General features: G+C 35.8%; 1 protein-coding gene across 5 annotated transcripts in view; it reads left to right on the top strand.

The window, feature by feature from the left end:
• The window catches only part of FRY (FRY microtubule binding protein), a 220,719-nt gene that overhangs the window by 110,219 nt on the left and 86,955 nt on the right, over positions 1–23,545 (top strand). For all 5 annotated transcript variants that reach the window (XM_058839060.1, XM_058839069.1, XM_058839052.1 and 2 more), the window contains 13 exons: positions 4,422–4,561; positions 6,444–6,534; positions 6,915–6,994; positions 7,112–7,192; positions 8,799–8,967; positions 11,321–11,413; positions 11,507–11,605; positions 14,064–14,165; positions 17,310–17,413; positions 17,878–17,986; positions 18,929–19,015; positions 20,778–20,949; positions 21,434–21,566. In XM_058839060.1, coding sequence (XP_058695043.1) covers positions 4,422–4,561; positions 6,444–6,534; positions 6,915–6,994; positions 7,112–7,192; positions 8,799–8,967; positions 11,321–11,413; positions 11,507–11,605; positions 14,064–14,165; positions 17,310–17,413; positions 17,878–17,986; positions 18,929–19,015; positions 20,778–20,949; positions 21,434–21,566 — 1,460 coding nt within the window. The remainder of the gene's footprint in view (positions 1–4,421; positions 4,562–6,443; positions 6,535–6,914; positions 6,995–7,111; positions 7,193–8,798; positions 8,968–11,320; positions 11,414–11,506; positions 11,606–14,063; positions 14,166–17,309; positions 17,414–17,877; positions 17,987–18,928; positions 19,016–20,777; positions 20,950–21,433; positions 21,567–23,545) is intronic.

Here is a 23,545-nt window from a genome sequence, read left to right as displayed (position 1 = left end):
ACTCTTTTCTCAGCTTCTACTAATGTATCATTTGTTCTTACCACGGTGAATAAATGTTCCATGAACTGACAACACTGGAGGCAGAAGAAGGGCACTGTGTAATCTTGGATTGAACTACAGACTGTTTTCCATATAAAAACACTAAATGAATGTAATGTTTTTGCCATGGAAGTGAAAATTTAACAGGAAGGCTTAGTTTCCGTATGAAGCTATCTGTCCGAGATGCCTGTTGCAGAAGTTTCAGCATAAACTGCACAAAAGCTTTTTCTTGTTACAGTTTTACTGCTCTCTTCTTATAAGTGCACAAGGTTGGAGACTATGGTTTGGAAAGCAAAAACATTTAATCTTTAATATTCTTTTAGGAGATGAAAACAAACAAAAAAAAATCAGCTAAGGTAAAAAAAAGGAAACTAAAATGAATAATAACAATAATAAAAAAGTGGAAAATGCAATAAATGAATAAATAAATAAGGCACTAAGCAGCATACTAAAGATAAAGCGTCCTTTTTCCTAGCAGCCTAAACATGATTAATGATATGCCGATAATGATTCTTTTCCAATATAATTTTTTAGGTGTAGTTAGTGAATACAGATATCACTGTTGTTGCAGTAGCACTGCAGTTGGCCGCTTTTGTGTTTTGCCTTTCCTTGATTTTTACACATTTGCCTTCATCACTAGAAAAAGGCACAGGGCAGAGAAAGTGTAAGAAATTATGGTCATGGGGTTATAAAATAACCTTTGGCTCCTGGTCAGAGGTTTGGGTTCCAGCCGTGTATAAGGAAGTACATCTAAATGCAAAATTAAAGGTAATACCTTCGGAACTTAACTTGCTGTTCGGAACTTAACTTGCTGTTCACTAAAAATAAATGGGTTTTCATGTAAACTGTTATGCTGGCAGTAAAATAACTATAAACATACACTACCAAGTGTATAAGCATGCTAGCTGAAATTACCTATCCACAATATTACAGTACTAAAAAATCCTGCTTTCTTTTTTTGTCTCACGAAGCCAAGACCGTTAATGAAAACTAGTGAGTTCAACTTGAATAGTTATCCATTTTAACCATTTCTAGGGAGATTTTACTTCACAGCACAGTCCAAAAAAAATGCTTAGAGCAAAGATGTGAATGAAAGGACATTTCCAAAATTACAAATGCATTCAGTAGCATTGGTAAAAAGTGTAAAACCTTACTTGTGCTTAGAATCTGCACAACGATTTGAAGATAAAATATACAGACACTGTGCAAAAAATAGTCATAAGAAATAAACCAAGACTGTGCAAACATGAAGTACTGCAATTCTGCTTTATTAAAATGGCAATAAAATGCCCATTAAACATACATATTGATATATGTGATACCGAAAAAGAATGCAGGGCCAAAAAACTAATGGTACTGTTGGAAATTGGGTTCAGTTCTGAATATATTTGGTGTTAAAACACATTTAAATTCATGAGTGAAATGAAAAAGGTAATCATATCAATTTTCTGTTAGTGGAAACATTTCTTATATTTGAATTTTGACAATATAGCAAGACTTTTATAAAAGTATATAAATTGTAATGAGCTGTCCAAGCAGAATTTCATTAAATTTACTCTTGCATTTTAATCCAAAATAAATATTAAGCTTTTACATAAAGTATATTTAATGCTCTGTAAACACAGGTTTTAAACAGCTCCCTACTTGTGCAGCTTTCTTATCCTTAAGCTATACAGTAGGTAGTTCATTTATGATGGAAGAATATGATCATTTGTCCAACAAGGACATATTTGTACATCTGTGCACTCCCTTTCAGGAGCAGCACAGAGCTAGAATTCATCACACTGCTGGACTTACTTCCAGTAAATGAAAGGGTTGAGTAACCGGCATGCTGGCTAGACTTCCCTCCCTTCCTGTTCCCTGAGAGCCAGGTCTTTTCCCAGTCCACCCTTCCTTCCTGTCTTAAAAGTGCAATGACAGAAAGATTAAAAAAAAAAAAAAAAAAAAAAAAAAAGAAGAAGAAGGGAAAAATAAAGCTATATTGACCTTTTATCCCTAATGAAATCAGACACTAAATTCAGCAAAGCAGGTATGGCATGAGAGTGAGAAGATTTAACAGGAATCACTTTGACTTTTTCTGGTGAAATCGTATAGGTGAGATTTAGAGAACAGCTGTGATAAGTATGTCAGTGAACATGCAGGAAAACATGATTGAAACAACTTTTCATTAATAGTTAGATACTGCAATTTGTGAAAAGTTATTTAGGTCTATTTGAGGGCCCATGGACATAAGACAAAGGCTAAAGGTTTTAAACTAAAGAGGGTCAATTTTTACTAACTGGAAGGAAGATATTTTTACTGTGAGGCTGAAGCAGGTTGCCCAGAGAAGCTGTGGATGCTCCATGCCTGGAAGTGCTCAAAGCCAGGTTAGTTGAAGCTTTGATCAGCCTGGTCTTGTGAAAAGTGTCCCTGCCAATGTTAGGGAGGTTGGAAGTAGATGACCTTTAAGGTCCCTTCCAACCCAAACCATTCTATGATTCTGTGATTGTATGATTAATTTCTGTTCTTCCCTAGGAAACCCATTTTCTTTGTATTTCATTATTAAGAAGCAGTGTTGTGCTAACTGCATTAAAAGTTTCGGAAAACAGTAAAGAAGTGAGTTGGTAGTGTATAGTTTGCCCTGACACTAGGTGATTGATTTTTTTGAGCATGTATCTGAAGCCTTGACGCTAGAAGGCTTTGGTATAATTGAGCTTGAAGTCCTATAGTAATTCTTAATTAAAAGCTTCCTGTCACTGCTGCAAGTAGTTGCTTCATGATATCTTCCACAGCAACTTGTTTCATATTTCAGGTAATAAAATCTATTGCAAAGGCTAGATTGAAAGGTTTCTGAAAGTATTACTTTTATAGAAATTTTTAATTTAGCAGGGCAGTTGGTATATCTTTCTAGTGGAGCATGTTTAATTTTAGGCCATAATAAGTAAATAATAATATTTTGCCCTCAAAATATCTCATTAACTTTAACTTTATTTCACTGTGAATTAGTTAAATCCTGAGGCTGAAAAACTACAAAAGAGATTCAGAGTTACTCAGCTAGACTAAGTGTCATCCACAGAAGTTCTCAATTAAGGCTATACTAATATTTGGATATGCTTGGTCTGCCAGTTTTGCTCTTGTGTAAGTCACAGCATTCAACACGAGTTTGGTGTTACATGAGACATTAAACTCTTGTTTTTCCACAAGCATTGAAATGCACTGGTTTAAGTTTAAGCAGGTGGATAAACCTGACAGTTAATTACATAATCAGTGTACTGGGCATGTTGTACACACTTCAGCTCTTCACTCCTGATACTCAGCACTTCGCAGGATCAAGCCCTGCATGATCTTAAGGTGCTCAAAAAATCTTCAGATCATTAATTTCTTCCCTATTTTAAACAGTTGTTTTTTATTTTCTTAGAATGCCCACAAATGCTGTAGCTGTGAACATTCAGTTGCAATAAATACACTGTCCTCTTGCATAATAATGGAGGGGTTTCTTTATCCTACTTTTCGATATTTTCATGTTTTGTAGCTTTATGATTTCCTGTAATAAGATGTTTAAGTCACAATTCAGTCCAACATGCTCAGTAACATTTCTGTAATTGGTGACACAGTTAATACTGAGTGAGCAGTAATCTTCTTATCCAGTATGCCATTAGAGCTGTTAAATCAGCAACCTCTAAGGAATAATTCTAAACTATGTTTTGTTTATTTGTGCTCACAAAGACACAAGAAACTAAACATTTTCCTATATATAAAAGAGAACTTTTCAGGGTTTTTTCCAAGTTTTCAGGTGTGTGAGCCTAAGAGTAAGATGCATGCGTCTGCATGGTCAGTTCATTAAAATTATTGCAGAACTTGTGGTGTTTCTCAATATATTCTGAGTCTCTAGGGGGGCATCCAGCCCTGAAGACAGTACATCTGATTCATTACGTTTCTTTTCCTTACAATCTGTTTGAACTCAAATCAACATTGTGTAACAAATCAAAATAACCTGCTTGAAGAACTAGATGATTTTCTGGTACACTGAAAGATGTTATACACGATTTTAATGCATTTTAATATCATCAGTATAAAGACTCTATCAACATACACTCCACTGTTGCATTTCTGTTTATGTTTTATAGAATCACAGATTCATTTAAGTTGGAAAAGACTTTTGAGATCATCAAGTTCAACCACAAACAGAACATTGCCAAATCTAAACAATAAACCATGTTCCTACATGCCATGTCCATACATCTTTTAAAGACAGGAAATGGAGAATATTAAGTCACTGCTTATACCATAGTTCTCAAAAAATGGATGAAAACAAGACGGAACCATTGAATTAGTACTTTTTTAAAGAGAAGCGAAAACTTGAACAGCATTTCATTTGTTGATTCGTTGTGTTTTCCCCATAGGTTATAAGCTCAATGAGCTCACTTTCAGAATATTGTTTACCCTCTATCCTGCGCACTTTGTTTGATTGGTATAAAAGGCAGAATGGCATAGAAGATGAGTCTCATGAGTACAGACCAAGAACAAGCACTAAATCCAAAAGGTATGATTCTGAATATGCATAATTGATAAATTCTAAGGTAAACTGTGTTACATTTCACCCATCAGTTTTTGTGAGGTAACAGCTGCTTGAAAGTTGTATATTTTTTCTGCTTCTTCCTGGAACTCTTTTCTTGGCTTCTTGATGGATGGAATAATTGTGCCTTTCACGTTATGCTCCTCCAGTAATTGTCTTACTGATGTTTTGGATGCTTCCATGCCATTTAAATACCAGTTTGTATTTACTCAAATGATCGGTCAGTAATTCTGTGCTGCTCGGAAAAAGTTTTCTTATATATTTTTCTGCTTACACATGAAAAATTCACGTATACCTACCCTCAATCTGAAAACTGGAGAATCACTCAGAGAGTTTTAGCAGTATACGCCTTAAAAGTAACAAGCACAGAAAAATAATGATATCAGTAGTTCCTCAGTGATAAGGGAGCAGACTGATCTTGGTTATATCAGTGTCTGTCAGTTTGGTTCAGGTATGTTCTTCATACTTTGAGTTTTCTCAATACTTCAGTATTACATTTACACACTCCAGTGAAACTGCAGGAGAATCAACACTGTCAGACCTTGTGTTCAGAAATGCATGGGCAAGTCTACACATTGGGATTGCATTATAGCCCAGTAACTGCGAAAGACAGTAGTTGCTGGAACAAAGGTATTATAGGGGTTAGGTTTAGATACCAAGGTAGAAGTACTCTTTATGTCAGTAGAAGTAGGCAGGATGAAGATACAGTTCATTAATCAGATGTCTGCTTTTGGGTGAGATGAATCCTTGCCTTGAATTGCTTCTTTCTCTCAACTTATTCCATGACTACCTGCTCATAAATAGCTGTCTTTGGGAACTCCACCCAAAATTTAGTTGAAGGTCAGTTTAGCAGTGAAACAAGACCACTCTGTCAATTGGTAGTGTTGCAGAAAGAATGTATAACAAGTCCTTTCTTCAGTTAATGTAAAACCAAAGGAAACCAAAATGCAAATAACTTGCTTCATCACTGATCAAGTTGTACTCTTAAATGTGCTCTTGTGTGTTTTATTGCAAACACATAAGTGCAACTGAAATCACTAAAACTCCCAATGTTTATAAGAATCGTGCTGAATTTGCACAAAAAACTCACTGAATTAATGTTAAATGCTTCAAATGGACTGCAGAACTCTTTCTTTAACATTTACTTTTACAAAAGGTACTGTATATTTCATGTTATCTTTTCAGTACACTTTGAAACTTTGATCAGTTGATTCAAATAGGTAATTTTTGGTACTTTTACTGGAAGCTATTCACCTCAGACTTTTATTCCTCTGTGTTGTCCTGTACAAGAAATGTGTTTGAAAAGTTTGACAAGTGTTGCCGAAGTTAAAAAATCAGCACTGGAACAGTTTTTAAGAGATAATACCATTTGGTTGTGAATTCTCCATTGGTGTTTTTAAGGCATTTTTCAAAATTCATGGCAAGTCTAAATATGAATTTGATAGTACACAGTTACATTTGCCTCCAAAGTGTAATTAAGAATGTCCTAAATGTTGTCATCAGCAATGAATTTGAAATTAAATCCATTTCTTAGAACACAGAATCCACAAGTTTCCTTGGCTTTGTTTTGTTTTTTATTGTTGTGGATCTTTAACTGGAAAAATAAGAGGGAGGAAATGGATAAGTGATATTTAAGCATTTGAAAGAGCATCACATTAGCAAGTTAGATTTGGTCTGTTTATCTCAGATTTTAAGAGCATAACAGTACATTACTTTCTGAAATGCTGGACTGCAGTTTAAAAGGTAGAATACAATTCCCTGTTATCTTTATTTGTGTAATTGAAGAAGGTGTGTAATATGAATTATAACACTTCTCCAAAATATTGTGTTTCTTGGTTTGATTTTGCAGTGATGAACAGCAGAGGGACTATTTAATGGAGAGAAGAGATCTGGCTATTGATTTTATTTTTTCTTTAGTATTAATAGAAGTTTTGAAACAGGTAGGAGTTCTTAAATTATCCTTTAACTAATAAATAATGGGAATTACCAATGCAAGTGAATTTTGGGATTCTTCTATTTGCATCTTTAAGATTATAGTAAAAACATGAAGTACATCCAGCATGCTTCTTCATTGCTGTCTTTCTTGCATCTGTATGATACATAGCATTCTGTGCTGATACAGACCTTACTTTGCCAAGTCTTTGGAGCTAAAGTATTTCTCTTCAAAACTAAATAAACATTAAACATCTGGCTCATTTTAGCTATTTTGTTAGCTACATGCTGTTTAAACTTATATATTTCTGAATGGATGAAATCCACAAGTAATATTAGCAGTAGTGTAATATATGTGTACTTGTTGTATTTTATTTTGTGTTTTCAGATTCCACTTCATCCTGTAATAGACAGTTTGGTGAATGATGTTATTAACTTGGCTTTCAAGCACTTTAAGTACAAAGAAGGGTAAGGCTCTTTTCCATTCAAAAATTCTATGAAAAAGGTACTTTCTTATTTTTTTTAATAGTTGTGGCTTAAACAGCATGTTTTCTCAGCTGAGAATTCTTTCTTGTCTCTTGCTAGGTACCTTGGTCCTAACACTGGCAATATGCACATTGTTGCAGATTTGTATGCAGAAGTAATAGGTGTTCTAGCTCAAGCAAAGTAAGCAAAATTCAATATATTATTTCCTTCATAGATATGACAAAGTATACTTGCTTAGCATGTGAATATTTTGGTTTTCTTACTTTCTTTAAGTATTCTGTAGGAATAAGTAATTTCAGTTCATTGGCCTTCTGTTTATCCAGATGTTCTAGAACATAAGCCTCTAGGGAATCCCAGGCTTTCTGCATCTAGTCCAGTGATACTGAATAAACTCAACTCAACTACAGCAGCATTATTTTTCCTATCTCAGCAATGACGTCTGTGAAAGCCCAAAGGGCTGAAGAGAGCTATTTTAACTAGTTTTTTTTGTAGATGCTATTTTTTTCTTCAGCTGGGCAAACCTATAAATGGCTATCTTCCTACATAGCAACAATATTAAGGCTCTGCAGCTATTTCAGCTCTGAACTTAATGCATCTCCTTCTGAACCCTTCATCCTTCTTAGAACAGATGACATAAAACACTTTGTGGGTCAGATCTTAAATTTTGAACCTGAAAACAGTTAAACTCAGAATCTCATGTACCCAATATAGCATCTCATTATACACTTGAACCACAAACTAAGCAGAGGATGAATTTTACTGTCCTGATGTAATGCTGTCTGTCTCCTGACACTCCAGCGTTGCTGAGAGTGAGTCTCAGCTCTACAAAACCAGTCAGTTTGGCTTGATGTGGCTAAAACTGTTTGAGATTCTGGAAATCATATCAATTCAGCTAAGGTCTTACCTGGGCCTCTGAATTTGCTGGGTCAAATGCAAAAGGAGAAGTTGCATCTGGATCCAAAGCTTCAAGCTGTCAAAGTTCTGAAGCACCTTGCTAAGATGTTTCTATCACTGAAGGGCTCCTTCCTTCTAACCTGTTTTTTTCTGTTCACTTGGGTTGGCTATCAAAGGGGATAACAATATGTTGTTACATGCTACGCCTACCATGAAAATTACATTCTTTCCATTTTGTCGCAAAAAGAGCAAGAGGTCCTGTTTGGTGCTCTTTCTAGCTATCATTTTTATGGACAATGTGTCTCCAAAGACACCTGCAACAAATTCATGAGGGAGACCAAAAATATCACAGAGCCCTCTACCTCAAGTTATTGTAGTTGTTAATGCTTAAGTCTTACTGTAATGGCTGTTAGGAAAAAAAACCTGAAGGTACAAACTGCCTATATGAATATTTTCAGGGCTATAATATAAACATTTTCTTTTGAAAATATTACATGTTCTTGCAAGATATCTATCTTTCCATCATGGATTTTTGAAAAACATTTGAAGGGGTTATTTAAATGATACTGTTAGCTCTTACGTAAAAGAGGTGCATGGTAATAAAATAATTTGAAAGATGCGGTTATCTAAAAGGACTAAGATCAGGCTATATGCTTCCTTTTCTCAGTTTATTAGAAGTGAAAGAAAGCTAAACAAAAAAAAACCTATTCAAATACTGAGTGAAATGGTATATTAATTGTATTTTTTATTTTATTTTTTATTTTAATTTAATTTTTAAATTTTATACAACCAAAGTTTTATCTTCTTTAGGTTTTTCCCAATTTATATACCTTACAATGCATTTCAAATATTGATTTTGAACTTTTTGGAACTAACCAATCTGAATTCCTAGATTTCCTGCTGTAAAGAAGAAATTTATGGCAGAGCTAAAAGAGTTGCGGCACAAAGAACAAAGCCCATATGTAGTTCAAAGCATTATCAGTCTTATAATGGGAATGAAATTCTTTCGCATTAAGATGTATCCTGTGGAGGACTTTGAAGCTTCTCTTCAGTTTATGCAGGTAAAATTCTTAAGTATATAGCTGTGGCTTCCCAGACCTTTTTGAATGGGCTAGCCTTTATTTTCCATGTAATATTCTAGATTTTCCATATGTCATTTCCACATAAACTTATGTGAAGCTACTTTCGGCTTGTTCTGAACCCCTCAGTGCTCTGGTCCCTGAAGTGTGTCGTCCCATACTAACTTTTCATCAGTCATATTCCTCTAGTCCCTACACCTCACCCTCCAGCTAGAAGAGGTTTTGTTCTGTAGACCCCAGCCCTTCCATCCCACTATCCCACAGCTGTCCCTTGCCCTGTGTCTGTGCCTTGTTGTGTCTCCCTAGCTGCTCACTGCCTCCAAAGTGAATCTTCCACTACTGACACAGTGGCCAGAAAAGAGAGAAACTTCTAATGGAGGAAAATACTGAGGAAGAGACAGAGAGGCAAAAGCTGGATAGAATTTCCTTTGGATGTGTTGTCTCCTTCCACCACACCTTCACCCTGCTTGCTGTAGAGTGCACTCTCTACCCTCCTGGTTTAAAAATCACCAGTACAGCACATAGTTTGACTACAATGAATGCTTTAAATTAATAGATTATATCATCTTGTAAAAGGCAAGAAACTATTTCATGTTTCAGCGTTCTTGCTGGTAATGTACAATTGGTTTTGTTCCCACCAGCAGGTTTCTTTAGCTTAATCTTTCTATTCCCCTGTTTCTTCTTGGGATGACCCACATGTTTACATGGTTTGTGGCCACTAATCCAGTCCAATAAATGTTTTATATATACCTCCATGTAAAGATTAATGTATTGATGGTGTAAATGGAGAACAAAAGTCAGTGTTAGATGCCCTCAAGTAAGGAGTTAGCATTGGAATACAAATATATAGGCATACAGACACGCTGAGCTTTTTCTTTTAAGTCCTGAACAGGAAGCACATTCTATTTCAGCTTTGCAATATATTCTAAACCATATTTAATAGCATATTTAAGATATATTTAACAACACAGAAACGGGTAGTTTTTCTTCTTACCTTACTCTTAATTATGTAGACACATACTAGTATGTGTCAACTTAGTTTGAGTTATCCAGAGCTGGCAAAATACCAAAGTGATGTGTGTTCAGTGCACTTGACTTGATGTGTGAATAGGGCTGTGGCTCAGCTTTATCCAGTATTCACTGCTGTTAAAATCTGTGGTAAGACTCCTACCTAGTAAAACTGAAATTTGGATCTCTACCTTCTCCTGCTACAATATCTCAGTACTAAATAAATTCTTATATTTACTCCTCTACATCATAAGAATCGTTGTGCCTGTAGGAAAACCTCATTTGCTCAGTTTGGTGAAGTACATTTCAGCTCTTTGGGCAGTTTGTCTGTTTGAGTATCTCCACGCAGTGTTTCATCTAAAACCTCTATCACACCAGTGCTGCCGTAGTAGAGAGAGATGTTTTCAGAGGGTGAGCTAATTTCAGGAGTGAGCTCCAGAAGAGCCTGTCTTCCCAAAGAGTGCAGAAGCATCTCAGGGAGGCTGGCTGGAGTGTCTGAAGCCATGTGTTGTATAATCCTGTTAGCACATAAGAAAAAAATATGTATGATCTGAGGTGTAAACTCCTCTGCACGACTGTGAAGGAAAAATGGTCAGTGGGGCCTTCCTCGTAAGGTATGGGGCTGTTTGGGCCTTGAACCTGGAGAAAACTGGGGCAGTAGGATTTGTCATCCTCAGAGAAGTTGTACACACAAATGGGTGGATGCTTATCTCCCCTCCCTCACTTCCTGAGCAACACAGCTGTCTGGAGAGTAGTTCACTGCATATTTTAGGACAAAGTCTGTTTTTATTTTTTTCTTAATCCCCAGTTGCAGGCTGGAAATTGTCCTCACGTAGCACAGTTCCATATTGACCCTCAATATGCAACAAATCCTAGCAATGAAATTAATCCAAAAATATTTACAGTAAGATTGTTCATTGCCCTGTGTATCTTACCAGAGAATTACATTCCTTTTCTGGCCTCTCAAAGCGTTGTGTAAAGCAGTCCGTGTTGACTATTAGGTTTGCTCCTGAAGATACACACAGGGAAGGCATGAGGTCAGCCCCTGAGTCCAATTCAATTTCCAGTCCAAAACACACCACCAGGCACAGCTGGAGTCAGTGGAGACTTTCTGGATTAGAGTAACAGCTCCTTGATCTTGACTTATGTCCTGCTTTGTGCTTGCTGCAAAATGCAGATTTAGAAGTTAAGAGGCAAATGTTTTCAGTGGGATTTACAGAATAAAAATAGTCACTGAGACGTGATACATATTCAGAAAACATTCAGAGGTCTTTATTCCAGCTGATATGCAATTTATGTTTCTTGTATTTTTTATTTTTTTATTTAGGAATGTGCACATTATTTCCTTGAAGTTAAAGACAAAGATATCAAGCATGCACTGGCAGGACTGTTTGTTGAAATTCTTGTCCCCGTAGCTGCTGTGAGTTTATTTTTTATGTTGTTTGCATAATTATTAAAATTAGATAAAACAGCTTGTGAAATAGGTTTTTGCTAACATGAAATTTTCTTTCAGGCTGTTAAAAATGAAGTGAATGTCCCCTGTCTGAGGAACTTTGTTGAAAGCCTGTATGATACAACGCTTGAACTTTCATCACGAAAGAAACACTCATTGGTTAGTAACCCTAAGAAGCAGAGGTTAAAATTCTTTGTCACAAATATTTCTGAGCAAGACTCTTGGGAAATTGCAAAATATTTTATTTGTGTTTGGCTATAATGAATGCATTTCTAATTGCAGGACAGATTATTGTGTTTGGAGAAAATAACTGTACTTAGTTTACTCATAATATGATCTAAATTAGTCTGAATCAAATATGTTGTCAGCTTCTGGTTCTGTGATTATTAAATGGTTAGGTTTTCTCATAGTTGTTATGTGTAAACATTAGGAGAAGAGGAGGAAGAATAGAGTTCACTTCTTGTCAAGTGAGAACAAATGAGGCATGTGGGAACAACTCTTTCACAGGGCTTAAATAAAACATTGTAGGAAGGAAAAAATGTATAACACATGCCCTTTTAAATACATAACTTGGCTACTGTGTAGCTCCCTATTTCATTTTTTGTGTGTGAGATGAACAGTGGCACTGCAGTGTATTTTTGGAATCATGAGTTGATCTGAATTAAATGAGGATCTGAGTCAGTTTGATGCTGGCTGCCTTAAGCAGTCTGTCTCTCCAACTGGGTCAGTGCCTGTCAGCAGTGTGGCATTAGCTAATTCATTTTGAAGTCTTGGACCTTTTAAGTAAAGAAAGTTTGTCATTTGTCCTCCCTCATTCTAGGGGAAAGTCAAAAAGACTTCCCTGTTTCCAGTTCTTTCGGCAAATGCTGGTCATAGGCGCTAGTGAAACTGCTGGGAGGACTGCAGGAGTGTGCTTGAGCTCCTGCCTTGTTACAGTATTCCCAGGGGACAGCCAGAGCATCCCCTGGGGCACAGTCCTGATCCAGTTTGAGTTAGTGGGAGGCTTGAGATGGATTTCTGATTTTACTCTGCTTGCGTTTGTGTGGCTCTGTTCCACTCTACCGAGTTAATAAAACATTGTTGGAGCTGCAGCAGGGTACAGCTTTTCTGTACAGTTTTTACATTAAATAGAGCTTCCCAAACTGTGGCCATACTTGCCAAAGTCAATACTACATTCTTGAGAAAGGATTGCACAGCTGGGCCTTTGCATTTGATTGCTTGTCTACACATAGCACACTGGCAGCTACATAGTTAAAAGTGACAAAATAGAATAGATTCTTGTGAGGGTGTGATTAGAAATACAAACATTGCAAGGAGAAGGAGGAGGGGAAAGGCAAACAGTTGACAGAAATAGCTGCAGTGCATATTTCCAGGCTTCCAGGAAGAAAGCACACTCCTTAAAGTCTGAACAGAACCAAGATCAGTGTTTGGTGAATCCATGCACTCGCTGTACAGACAGGATGGGGGAATTCATCTTGTTTCATGTTCTATCTAAAAGTACCTCTAGTCATAAGGTTCTCTTAGTAGTGAATAGAGAGAATTAAAAAATTCCAGGAGATGGTTTATCTTCCCTCCTTAGGATGGGTTCTAACACTCTTGGAATGTTACTAAACTCTGTGATCCAATCAAATACTCAACTGTATAGTTACAAGGTCTTCTGTGAGAAGATTTCAGTTATCCTGTCCCATATGTATTTTGGACATGAAGATTATAAAAATAGAAAGTAATGTACATTTGCCATTTGCTCAAGAAATTAACCTAGCTATAGACAGTTTATGTTGCGTGTTACTGGAACAGAAGCTGAGATTTATGATGTGTTTATACTATGAGCTGTGACTGAAGTTAGAATTTAGAGGTAATTTTTAGAATAATTCATGTCAAAGTGAACATTACCATATTTTTGACTAACACCTTTTATGTCCTAAATTGGTTTCTTAGCATTAGAACTGAAACTTTAGTCTTCTTGAAATAGCACAGTCAATTTTAAAATCATTAGGTGCATTTTAGCATATTTTTTAGTGTAACATTTACAAGTCTTAAAGTGAGTGTTGACAAAAAGACTGGGTTCCGGTATGTCAAATTCTATGTTCTGCTTTGCTTCTTTTTATTTTTCGCTTCACAAGCTTTAACTCCCAGCAGATCCAGGCATTCTCTGTATTTTAACACAATTCTTTAGGGTGTTTGACGTGTCTCTTGGTAAATATTGTGACTGCAGATTTTGAGGAGCAACAGTCATCTGATTCGCAAGTTCCAACAATCTCTGTGGGTCCTGTTGTTATAATAATAAAGTTTAGTTAATTCCATGTTTTTATTTCTCAGTAAACTGACAGAACTTAGCCCTGAGAGTAAAATTGTTCCCTATCTTACACTGCTGTGAGTACACATTTGGTCAGTTATAGATCATCCATGAAACATATCTGTAACAGCTTTAGAGAAGGCTCCTATTAAATAGTACTACTTACTAATGTGTTTAAACTAAACTAATGTGTTTATGTTGGCTAACTTGTGTTGAACAAAATGGAGGAGTTAGAACTTCAAGTTTACAATGTCTATATTAAGTTAGTTGTGTTGTGTAGACATGCAAATAACACTGTATCGACATCCATTTCCCGTTTAGGCTTTGTACCCCTTGGTAACATGCCTGCTTTGTGTCAGTCAGAAGCAGTTCTTTTTAAACAGATGGCATATTTTCCTCAACAACTGCCTTTCCAATCTCAAGGTTAGTATCTCCTGGTTTTAATATTGTATTCAGACTTCAGTATGCACTGTTGATCTGTTGCGTAGCCTTTTTAGGTAAATCTACTGACTTATTGCTATTATCTGATTCCATACATAATTTTATTCCTGACAGTACATGTTCTTTATCTGTGCATGTTTTTTCAATAGCAAAAAAGTATTATTAGGCCAAGTATGAATTTCTACTGCTTCTCTAACTCAAACCAAGCCTCAGTCTAACACTTGTGAAAAAGAAAAAAATGCTGATGAAAGTTATTAGGTCCAGTAACATACCAAATTGACCTAGTAGTAACTTGCTTTTTTCACAAAAGCTTTGGAAGCATGAGCTTGTTATTACTTTTTCAAAATGGAACTACTTGTAGGACACTGATTCCATTGCGTGTTTAACACATGTTAAGTGTTTGCCTTACAAAAACCCTAAACTGTTTCAAGTTTTTTCCTCCATGTAGCCATTCTTATGCATTTGCCATTTGTTAGACCTTTGAGGTTTAAGGTTAGCTTTTCAGTGCAGTCTGCTGTGGTTCTCAGGCTGCACATACTGTTCAGTGCACATGTGCTAGTTATCATTACTGCTCCTTCAAGTGCCTTTTATTGTTGCAATACCTCGTGTCCCATGCCATGCTAAAACTGCATCCCTGGGAAAGTATGGTCCTGTGCCCACCTGAAAAGGGAAAAAAAACCACACTGAAGTCATTAGAGCAAATGAAGGGTCTCGCAACTGTGTCTTGATGAACCAGTTGTTAGGAGGCTTCTACTAACAACACGCTTCAAACTTCACACGAACTTCACAACTGAGCCACTTTCTCAGCTCAGAGACAAATATCTTTTCTCCAAAGTTGAGTTCTCAAGCTTATTAAAAGGTATATCTTACATCCTTTTTCGATGTTGCTTTCTGGTTGTGCTTCCTCTCTGTCCTAATGAAACAATTTGTATTGATTCTCTTCATGTGGATCCACCTGTTAGACTAGTTCTTCAGAATGTTCAGTCTGCCTGAAGATTTCTTTCTGCCAATACCTGAATACCTTACTTTTGGTGACAATGCATTAGAATCTGACCTGCAAGGAGATTTAGAAAATAAGCATGTTGTTATTGAAACTAATTTTACAGGGTTTTATGCAGCTGTACAAGCTTCAGAAAAGGCAAAGCCAGCTGGGAATATATAGTTTTCTGAAAATTAAGGAGATCCAGACAAATCATTTGAAACCATCAGAGAAAATGTAAGAAAAGTTGGTCCTATCTTACTGATTGAAAATAAAATTGGGATTTATTTTGCAACCTGTAATTCATTGATATATATCTCAGTTTACAGAGCTCTCGGATTAATGTGGTGGCACTAATTCAATCTTTACTTTGAGGAGAAAGTAAGATAGCTGAATATGTGTCCTAAGTAAGAAAATGGTTGGCCACTTCTTCCCAGTACAGAGAGAGAGATGCCCCAACCACTGAAACAATCTTTTCACCAGATAGGCTGGCACCTCAAAACCCAAACCAAACTTACACAGTTGGAGGAAGAACTGAAAATCCATCTGTTAGAGGGAGAGTTGTGCACATCAACACCACGAACTTTGACAGATCTTGCTAATGGACATGCCCATAATGTCCCTGGATGTATCTTAGGCTTTTTATCATCTTCCTCTTAATCCTGTTTCTGCCATGCAGCTTGCTGTTCTGGCAAAAAGCCGGTCTACTATTCTTTGAAAACTCCAATGATACTGGTCTCAGCCCTTTTCTCCTGCCTGATTCTCAATAGCCCTCACAGCTAACTGTTTAATCACTGGGATATTTGGTTTTCCTCCTCTGCTGCACAGCCTCTTGTACCTTAACTCAGCCACAACCTGCTGTTTCCTTGAAAGCTTTGGAATAAAAATAAATTTTGATAAATGTACTTCATCACCTGTTGAAGAAATAAAATTCTTAGGTCTGAATTGTACAAGGACTGACAAGATTATACCTGATGAAAAATGGATTGAAAGTAAACAGGTTAATAAACAAATCGATTGTAATAAATTTTATTATTTAAAAATCCTGCACATATTAATGTGCCAAATAAACTTTGGCATTCCTTTCACTACTTACTCTAAACCTGTGGGACAACCATTGTATGCTGCTATCATAAACAAAAAATATATATTCAGTGTTTTGTCCATATAAAACTTTATTGCATAAAATGTGTTGTCAATGTGTTGAGTGGAAATTAAAGCCCAAAAACAGTGTTTCTGTTCCTAAGCTTCTGACAGATGCCATGTTGAAAGCTGAAGTCATCTCCCATAACACTGGGAAATTGTCTTCCCGTCATTTTGCAGGACCGAGACCAATACACATTCAGGAATTACTGATGGCATCAGTTGCAGTTTCTTTGATCAAACCGCAGTCTTTGATCCGTGACTCAACATTTGTCTACCGAAAATATCTCAGATTTTTGCCATGGAGATTTGCCCTGTGGGCCAGGCAAACCTTATCTCAGGTCAAAGTGTACTGGACTCCTTCAAAATTTAACCCAGCAGATGGCTCAACACACGGGAGACCATCTGATTGGACTGCACTTACTTGTTTATTACTCAGACAGCCCTTTCAACTGCCAGAAAAACAGAAAACTGCATATGACTGAAGAGATCCAAAGACAATCCAGTACTAGTTTCTAAAAATAAACAGCAATCCAGGCAGATAAACCAATCCAGTCCAGCTGATCGCAGATGCCCTGTTAATTTGGCCAGCCTAAGTATCCACAGATTTTTTTCCTTTCAGTTTTGAGTATGTGGTACATTCCTTTATCCGTTCTCATACCAGGCCTCCACCATAGAGCAACAACTTTTGAATTTATGTAATCTACTGAATAGGAGGTTTTCTTTTCACAGTCAAGTTGTGGGTGTTTTCAGAGATTTTAAATTTTAACGTATATCTAATTTAACGAACTTGATGCTTGAGTTTTTCAACAACTCATGTAATAACAGAAGCAGGTCGGATGCATGAGCATCCTATGGCTCCAGGAATGGAGCACTGAGCAGCTGTGAGGCTCTATCTTTTTGTAGTTTCATTATCAAAATTCTCAACCTTGGTTCCTATTAAGTGTAGAACTTCCTTGCTAATTTGTGCCTGAAGCTTTTTCATATGTGGTATGTTTCTCTAGAATAAGGACCCAAAAATGGCTCGAGTTGCACTGGAATCTCTGTACAGACTACTGTGGGTTTACATGATCAGAATTAAATGTGAAAGCAACACAGCTACGCAGAGGTAAAGTGCTTTATTTGTAATGAAAATCCATTGTAGAGTGGATGTTGCCAGTGAAGAGGTTTTATAGTTCTCCTGAATTCACTCAAATTGAACCTATTCATGCTGTGAAATAAGAAACATAACTGTACACAAGAAAATATTCCCTCTTGTAGCACTGTCAGTTACTCTGTCACCTATGAAAATTGATGTATAAAATGTTTCTGCTTTTGGAAAAATTAAAAGTCACTCCTTGTTCAGTGTAAGTTAAAAATACTTTTGTAGTAGCCATTGACTGGTTAATTTACTTGTAATGTAGTAATGAAATAAAATAATTGCACTGAATTTATAGCAAAGAATCAGAACGAGATACCCCATTACATTTTCAGTTCAAAGGAAGTTTTTTTCTGGTCTTTCTAAATGGAGTGTCATGCTAAATGAAGGTCTGCAAGGTCTAAAAATGTCTAATGTTCCTTTTTCTTTTGCAGTCGACTTATTACTATTGTCACAACCCTTTTCCCAAAAGGGTCCCGTGGTGTTGTGCCAAGAGATATGCCTCTAAACATCTTTGTGAAGATAATACAGTTTATTGCACAGGTATGGGAGAGCCATGCATATATCTTTCCATATAATGAACAACTTATTTTCCCAATACCAAATTAATAAATAAGTAAAGTTCTAATGACTGAATTTTTTGCAACCCTGTTGACATTATCTTTCATCCAGGGAATGATGAAATTATAGATGGAGCTGGGGCAACTCCTTTTGAGTGAGGTTTTGGTTAACCTCATTCCACTGAATATAGATCAAAATTAATAGAGTTTGCTTCAACTCACATGTAATTTTTGTCAGTTTTTAAAATTTCCAGCAAGTCAAAAAATTAATTTGTTGACACACTCTGACTGTCAATATAGTTGAAAATAATAGGCCATGTCTCATCCTGATACTGAATCATCCCTGCTGTATAGGACAATAAGTTGCATTGCTGTCAAAGCAGTAAGTCAGATGTCAACCAAGTTCAGCATGGAGTTGACAGATATAGTTTTCATCAGTTCAAATGGGAACTGCTAAAATAGGCTAACTTACAGTGCTGGAAGTTCCATCTCTTTTATGACTTAAAGTCAGAAGATTTTCCCATTGAGCAAATCACTTAAGCACATTGAGTAGGAATGAAGCAAACAAATGCTTAAAATCTTCCCTTTACTGTGCCATCTGTGAAGAAAGCTCTCTTTATGTAAAATACTGTGTTAGTGCCATAATTACTGCAGTTTAAATGAAATAATTAAGAATTTCTGAAAATTTCTGTATTTCTGAAATGGATCATTTTCTCTTTAAATGCTATACAATTTTTATTTTGTCAATATAAAGTATTGTTAAAAGCTTAGATCTGATAATATATTCTACGTACTTCTGAAAATCTGTTTTTCCATGTATTTAAATAAACCTTGATTAAACTGGGTTTCAGTGTTCTGTAGCCTTAGTGAAAATAACTAGCATAAGGGAGCAGCTTAATGATTTGAAGTATTTTTGCTATTTTAGGAACGTTTAGATTTCGCAATGAAAGAAATTATCTTTGACTTTCTTTGTGTTGGAAAACCAGCAAAAGCTTTCAGTCTCAACCCTGAGGTATGATGTACATCTGCTTTTTTTTCTTTTTTTTTAATAGTTAGAATGTATTGTATTGTGCTGCATTTTCTTCCTGGTTACATTCTAAGTATGCTTTCATATTTGTCCAGTTTTCAGGCCAAATATTGAATCTGATTTATTGGTAAAATACATCTGTGAACTTCTATCTGTAAAATGTCACATTGTTTATGACTTTCTGATGTTTTCTCAGTGAAGAATATCAAATATGAACTTGTGCAAATGTATACCAGAAAAAGTATAAATAAAACTATTAGTCACAGTATGTCCCTATCACTCTGCTGTTGTTACATGCAATGCCTTCAACTATTTTAATATAACACTAATTTTTCTGTAATAGTGTCAATGTTTTTCAAAACAATTTTACTGAGAGTACATGATGCAAGAAAGCTTGAAAAAGAAAACAGTCAAAATTTTACCCCTCTGACCAGCAAAGGTCCAGTGGTGTTGGTGTCATGAATCAGCTTCCTAATGCTTTTCCTAGAGAAAACAATCAGAAATTTGAAAAATTTTCCAAAAAATCAAAATATAAATAAGTACTAAAGAATAAAAAAAAAAATCTTTAAATATGCAATTCCTTTAAAATTTTAAAATTTTTTTCTTTAGAAAATTAAGAAAAAATAAAAAATAATTTGTGATCCGCTCATAAGAAATGTCTGTATTAATCTTGCAGAATTAAATTCTTGTCTGTATTCACTAAGATGTTAAAATAGAGTGATTGCCTTGCACAAATTATATTGGCTACAAAAAATGTGGAAAAGTAGGTTAAACTTTCTACTGTCAAAAGCAGGAAAAATGAAAGGCAAGCTTTACTTTGAACACAGCTTTCATCTTTCTGTAGCAGAATAAAAAAGAATTAAACAATTTTTGAGCAGGCAGTCCGCACCATGCTCTGGGTCAGCCACCTGCAGCATTGACTGGGAAAGGTCCTACAAAGGACATTTTGTGTTAGCCCAGCTGAGAAGGGGTGGACATCATCCTTAGCTTTTTGTTGAATCAGTGTCTGAAATTTTACTGTTTCTCAACAACATTGTAAGTCTGAAAATAAAGAAATTATAGCGCCACTTTTTTATGTACGTAGACTTTAGCATTCCAAAAAAAAAAAAATCCCCATAATGTGTGTAAACGCATCTCTGGGAGACTGTCAGTAGGACAGCCTCTCAGTTTTTGGAACACATTCCAGAGAAATTGAAAACATTCTAGTCTTTCAATCACTGCAATGCAAAGCTTGCAAGTTTTCCTCTGGTGCATTCCCAGAAGGCATTCAGGTCACTTAGATTCATCTTCCTAATATTTTCACATTGTAGTTTTGGCATTGAGCATCATTCCAGACTTTTTTCTCTCAGTATGATTAACCCTGGGGCCTTTCAAGACAGTTATTGATCTTTTTTTTCATAACAGATGTAGGTAGTTTTTTGTTTAACTGAAGGTTCATTTAAGATGCATTGCTGCACTACAGATCATATCCAGGTGTTTTATCATGAAGATAAAAAGATAATGTGCTAATGCAAATACTTAAAAATCTGAGAGGGGAGAATACTTAAAGTTTTGCTCACAGTGGAGATAAGAATTCACTATTTATTTCATGGGCAGTTTTTGTGAAGTGTATCGGACTAGTTAATGTAATGAAGATACAGAAAAAAAATGCCAGCAAGTGCATTCTCAAAATTTCAAAGTGAATGAAGAATATGAGTAGAATATGATTATTTGCTTATGGTACTCATCCATCTTTTAAACTTCACAGAGAATGAATATTGGCCTGAGAGCTTTCTTGGTAATTGCTGATAGCTTGCAGCAAAAAGATGGTGAACCGCCAATGCCAGTGACTGGAGCTGTCCTTCCCTCTGGAAACACTCTCAGAGTAAAGAAAACATATCTGAGCAAAACTCTTACAGAGGAAGAAGCTAAAATGATAGGTCAGTAAAAGAATGGACAGTACAGAATTTTATGTGAGATTGGATGTGAACACGTTTTCAGCCCTTGAGCAGAATCATTTATTATTGTTAAGTATTGGATTTATTTTTGTACTGTAAGCATTTAATTTATTATGTGTTTTAATGAAATGTGTGGTTCAGTTTGACAAATACTGTTTTTCATAGGTCATTCTGAAAAGAATTGTAACAAATGTTTGCCCTATTGAATTCTTGTATTAGCCATTTCATTCCTATTTTATAATCCAGTATTCCAGTTTCCATGCATAATATGTAAGCATTCCTTTCGGAGCAGGCAACATATTCTGGTTTTGGATCAGGATATCATTAGTAGTGGAATATGCTATCTCATGAGGAGAGCATCTTTCTTACTTCATGCACCACAGCATGAGTAAGCAAGTTTTCTTTTCAGAATATATATATGTACCTATAAATGTTCCAAATTATACAAAAATGCATATTTTTGCAGGTATGTCATTATATTATTCTCAAGTAAGGAAAGCTGTGGACAACATACTCAGACATCTTGACAAGGAAGTGGGTCGGTGCATGATGCTGACTAACATACAGATGCTCAACAAAGAACCTGAAGACATGATTACGTGAGTGCTAAGGAACACTAATTCCCATGCAACACGGAGATGTAATTTTGGAACTTTTTTCTCTATTTCTGTCTGTCATGAGTCATCAGAGAAACAGCAAGAAACAGGAACATTTAGCTTAATTAGTATATACTTTGAAAAAATGTTTAAGACAAGTTGATTGTGCTTCTTTTAATGTTTGGAGCTGAAGATGTTCTTGATGTAGGTAAAATCATGCGTGAATCCTGTGGTTGTTTAGATGGTAGAAGTAGAATGCTGAAGTATAAAATGTGGCAGCCTGTGCTCAGAACACTGTCTCAGAGTGTATTTGCATCACTGCACTTCAAAATGAAGGCAATGAATTCTGTAAATCCCTATTAATAATAGTATTCCAAAATTCCCTTTGCTTTTCATGCCTGTAATCAAAATCAAATCTTAATTAAAAACCCAAATAATCTTGTGATAAGGCTTGGATTTAAGCAGTATCCCACTGGAACAGAATCAAACCAGTGTGCTTCAAGCTGCATTGAGCACAGCACCATTTTTCACTTTCATCCAAAGTTATTAGTGAGGGAAGTTTCTTGGGGAGAGTTCTGGTGAGGTAAACATCAAGTAGAGGTTAGAGACACAGAGACATCATCTGATACATGCAGAGCACAAATTGTAGAGATCTCAACTTTAAGGAGACCTTGCATATCTTTCCTGTTAGAGCAGTGGACATGGTCATTATTCTAGAAAAGAAACAACCCCTGGAAAAAAGTTTGAGGTGTAATGAAAAGGACACTGGTCTCTTTGAGATATTTTATATTTACTGCCCCAAAAAGTCAACTTGCTAGGAATACTGTGAGTGACTGACTGCAGTGTCTGGCCAAATTGAACTGCCTTGTACAACTGATACAATCTTTATGTTTTTGTTGCTCTTTGCTTATTTGTTGCAGTGCCTCTAGGTGAGACTGTGTCACCAACATTGTCTTACTTTATTTATTTCTGTAGCCAGTATTACTATCCAATAATGTTTCATATTTTTCTTGCAGTCCTACCCCGTGTCCAGTTCTCACACCCAGTTTTCATAACCATTTTGGGTATTCAGGCTTTGTGGTAGGGAAAGTGAGTTTTGAAACTCACATTTTATTCCCAAAAGATAATTGCACTGTGAAACCTTGGGCACTAAGACAAGAAGTGTACTTAATCTTTGCTATAAATATCCTTTGAGTGGTTTCTCAGCATCACCAAAATGTTGTTTATTTTTAGAGTCAGCGAACAAATAGACTCAAAAGAGTTTTAAATTTCAGGACATCTTAGGATTTGATAGTAACTTTTGTCAGAAACATAAAGATTGGGATATTTAGACATAAAAGTTGCTGTCATTTGTGTTGTACTTTACATCCAGATGAGCTCTAATTTAATATATACGCTTGAAAGGCAAGCCACATTATAACACATTTTTACTTGTGTTGCCTTTCAAGGCAAAAAAAATATCTGGGATGCTTAATTATCAGTTGATATAAAATCATGTGAACTCACAAAAAACATAAGTAGCTATTACTATCAGGATTGAAAATGATCCTTTCAAAAACTGTATTGTGGATATGTGGAAAAGCCAACATAGTTTTTATGCAATTGCTTCCCATTTTATTCACAGAACTCTATGCTTCACTATAGTTACATATTTATTTTGAATTCTTCGGGCTTTAATTGGTAGATATCACACTATATTTATGTACATTTTGGATTTATTGGTTTTGTCATAGTTACATAAAGTTTTTGTGCAAACTGCATAAAATGAATACCATAGTGGTATTTTTATTAACAAATAAAATAAGAATCAGAGGGAAGTAGCTAGGCAGTGAGCAGACATAACATCGTAAAGTATGCAGATTCTGGAATTTTCTTTGGCAGTGTTAGACTTGCTTCTAGACAATATTTAATTACTGATCCTTTAAGCATTTATTGTTGAAGTAATAAATGCCAGTAGGGAGGGTCATATTAAAATCCTGAGT

This window comes from Poecile atricapillus, chromosome 1 (genome assembly GCF_030490865.1).
Source record: "Poecile atricapillus isolate bPoeAtr1 chromosome 1, bPoeAtr1.hap1, whole genome shotgun sequence".
Lineage (NCBI taxonomy): Eukaryota > Metazoa > Chordata > Aves > Passeriformes > Paridae > Poecile > Poecile atricapillus.
Note: the sequence above shows the minus strand (reverse complement) of the source record. Positions and strands in the feature narration are given on the sequence as shown.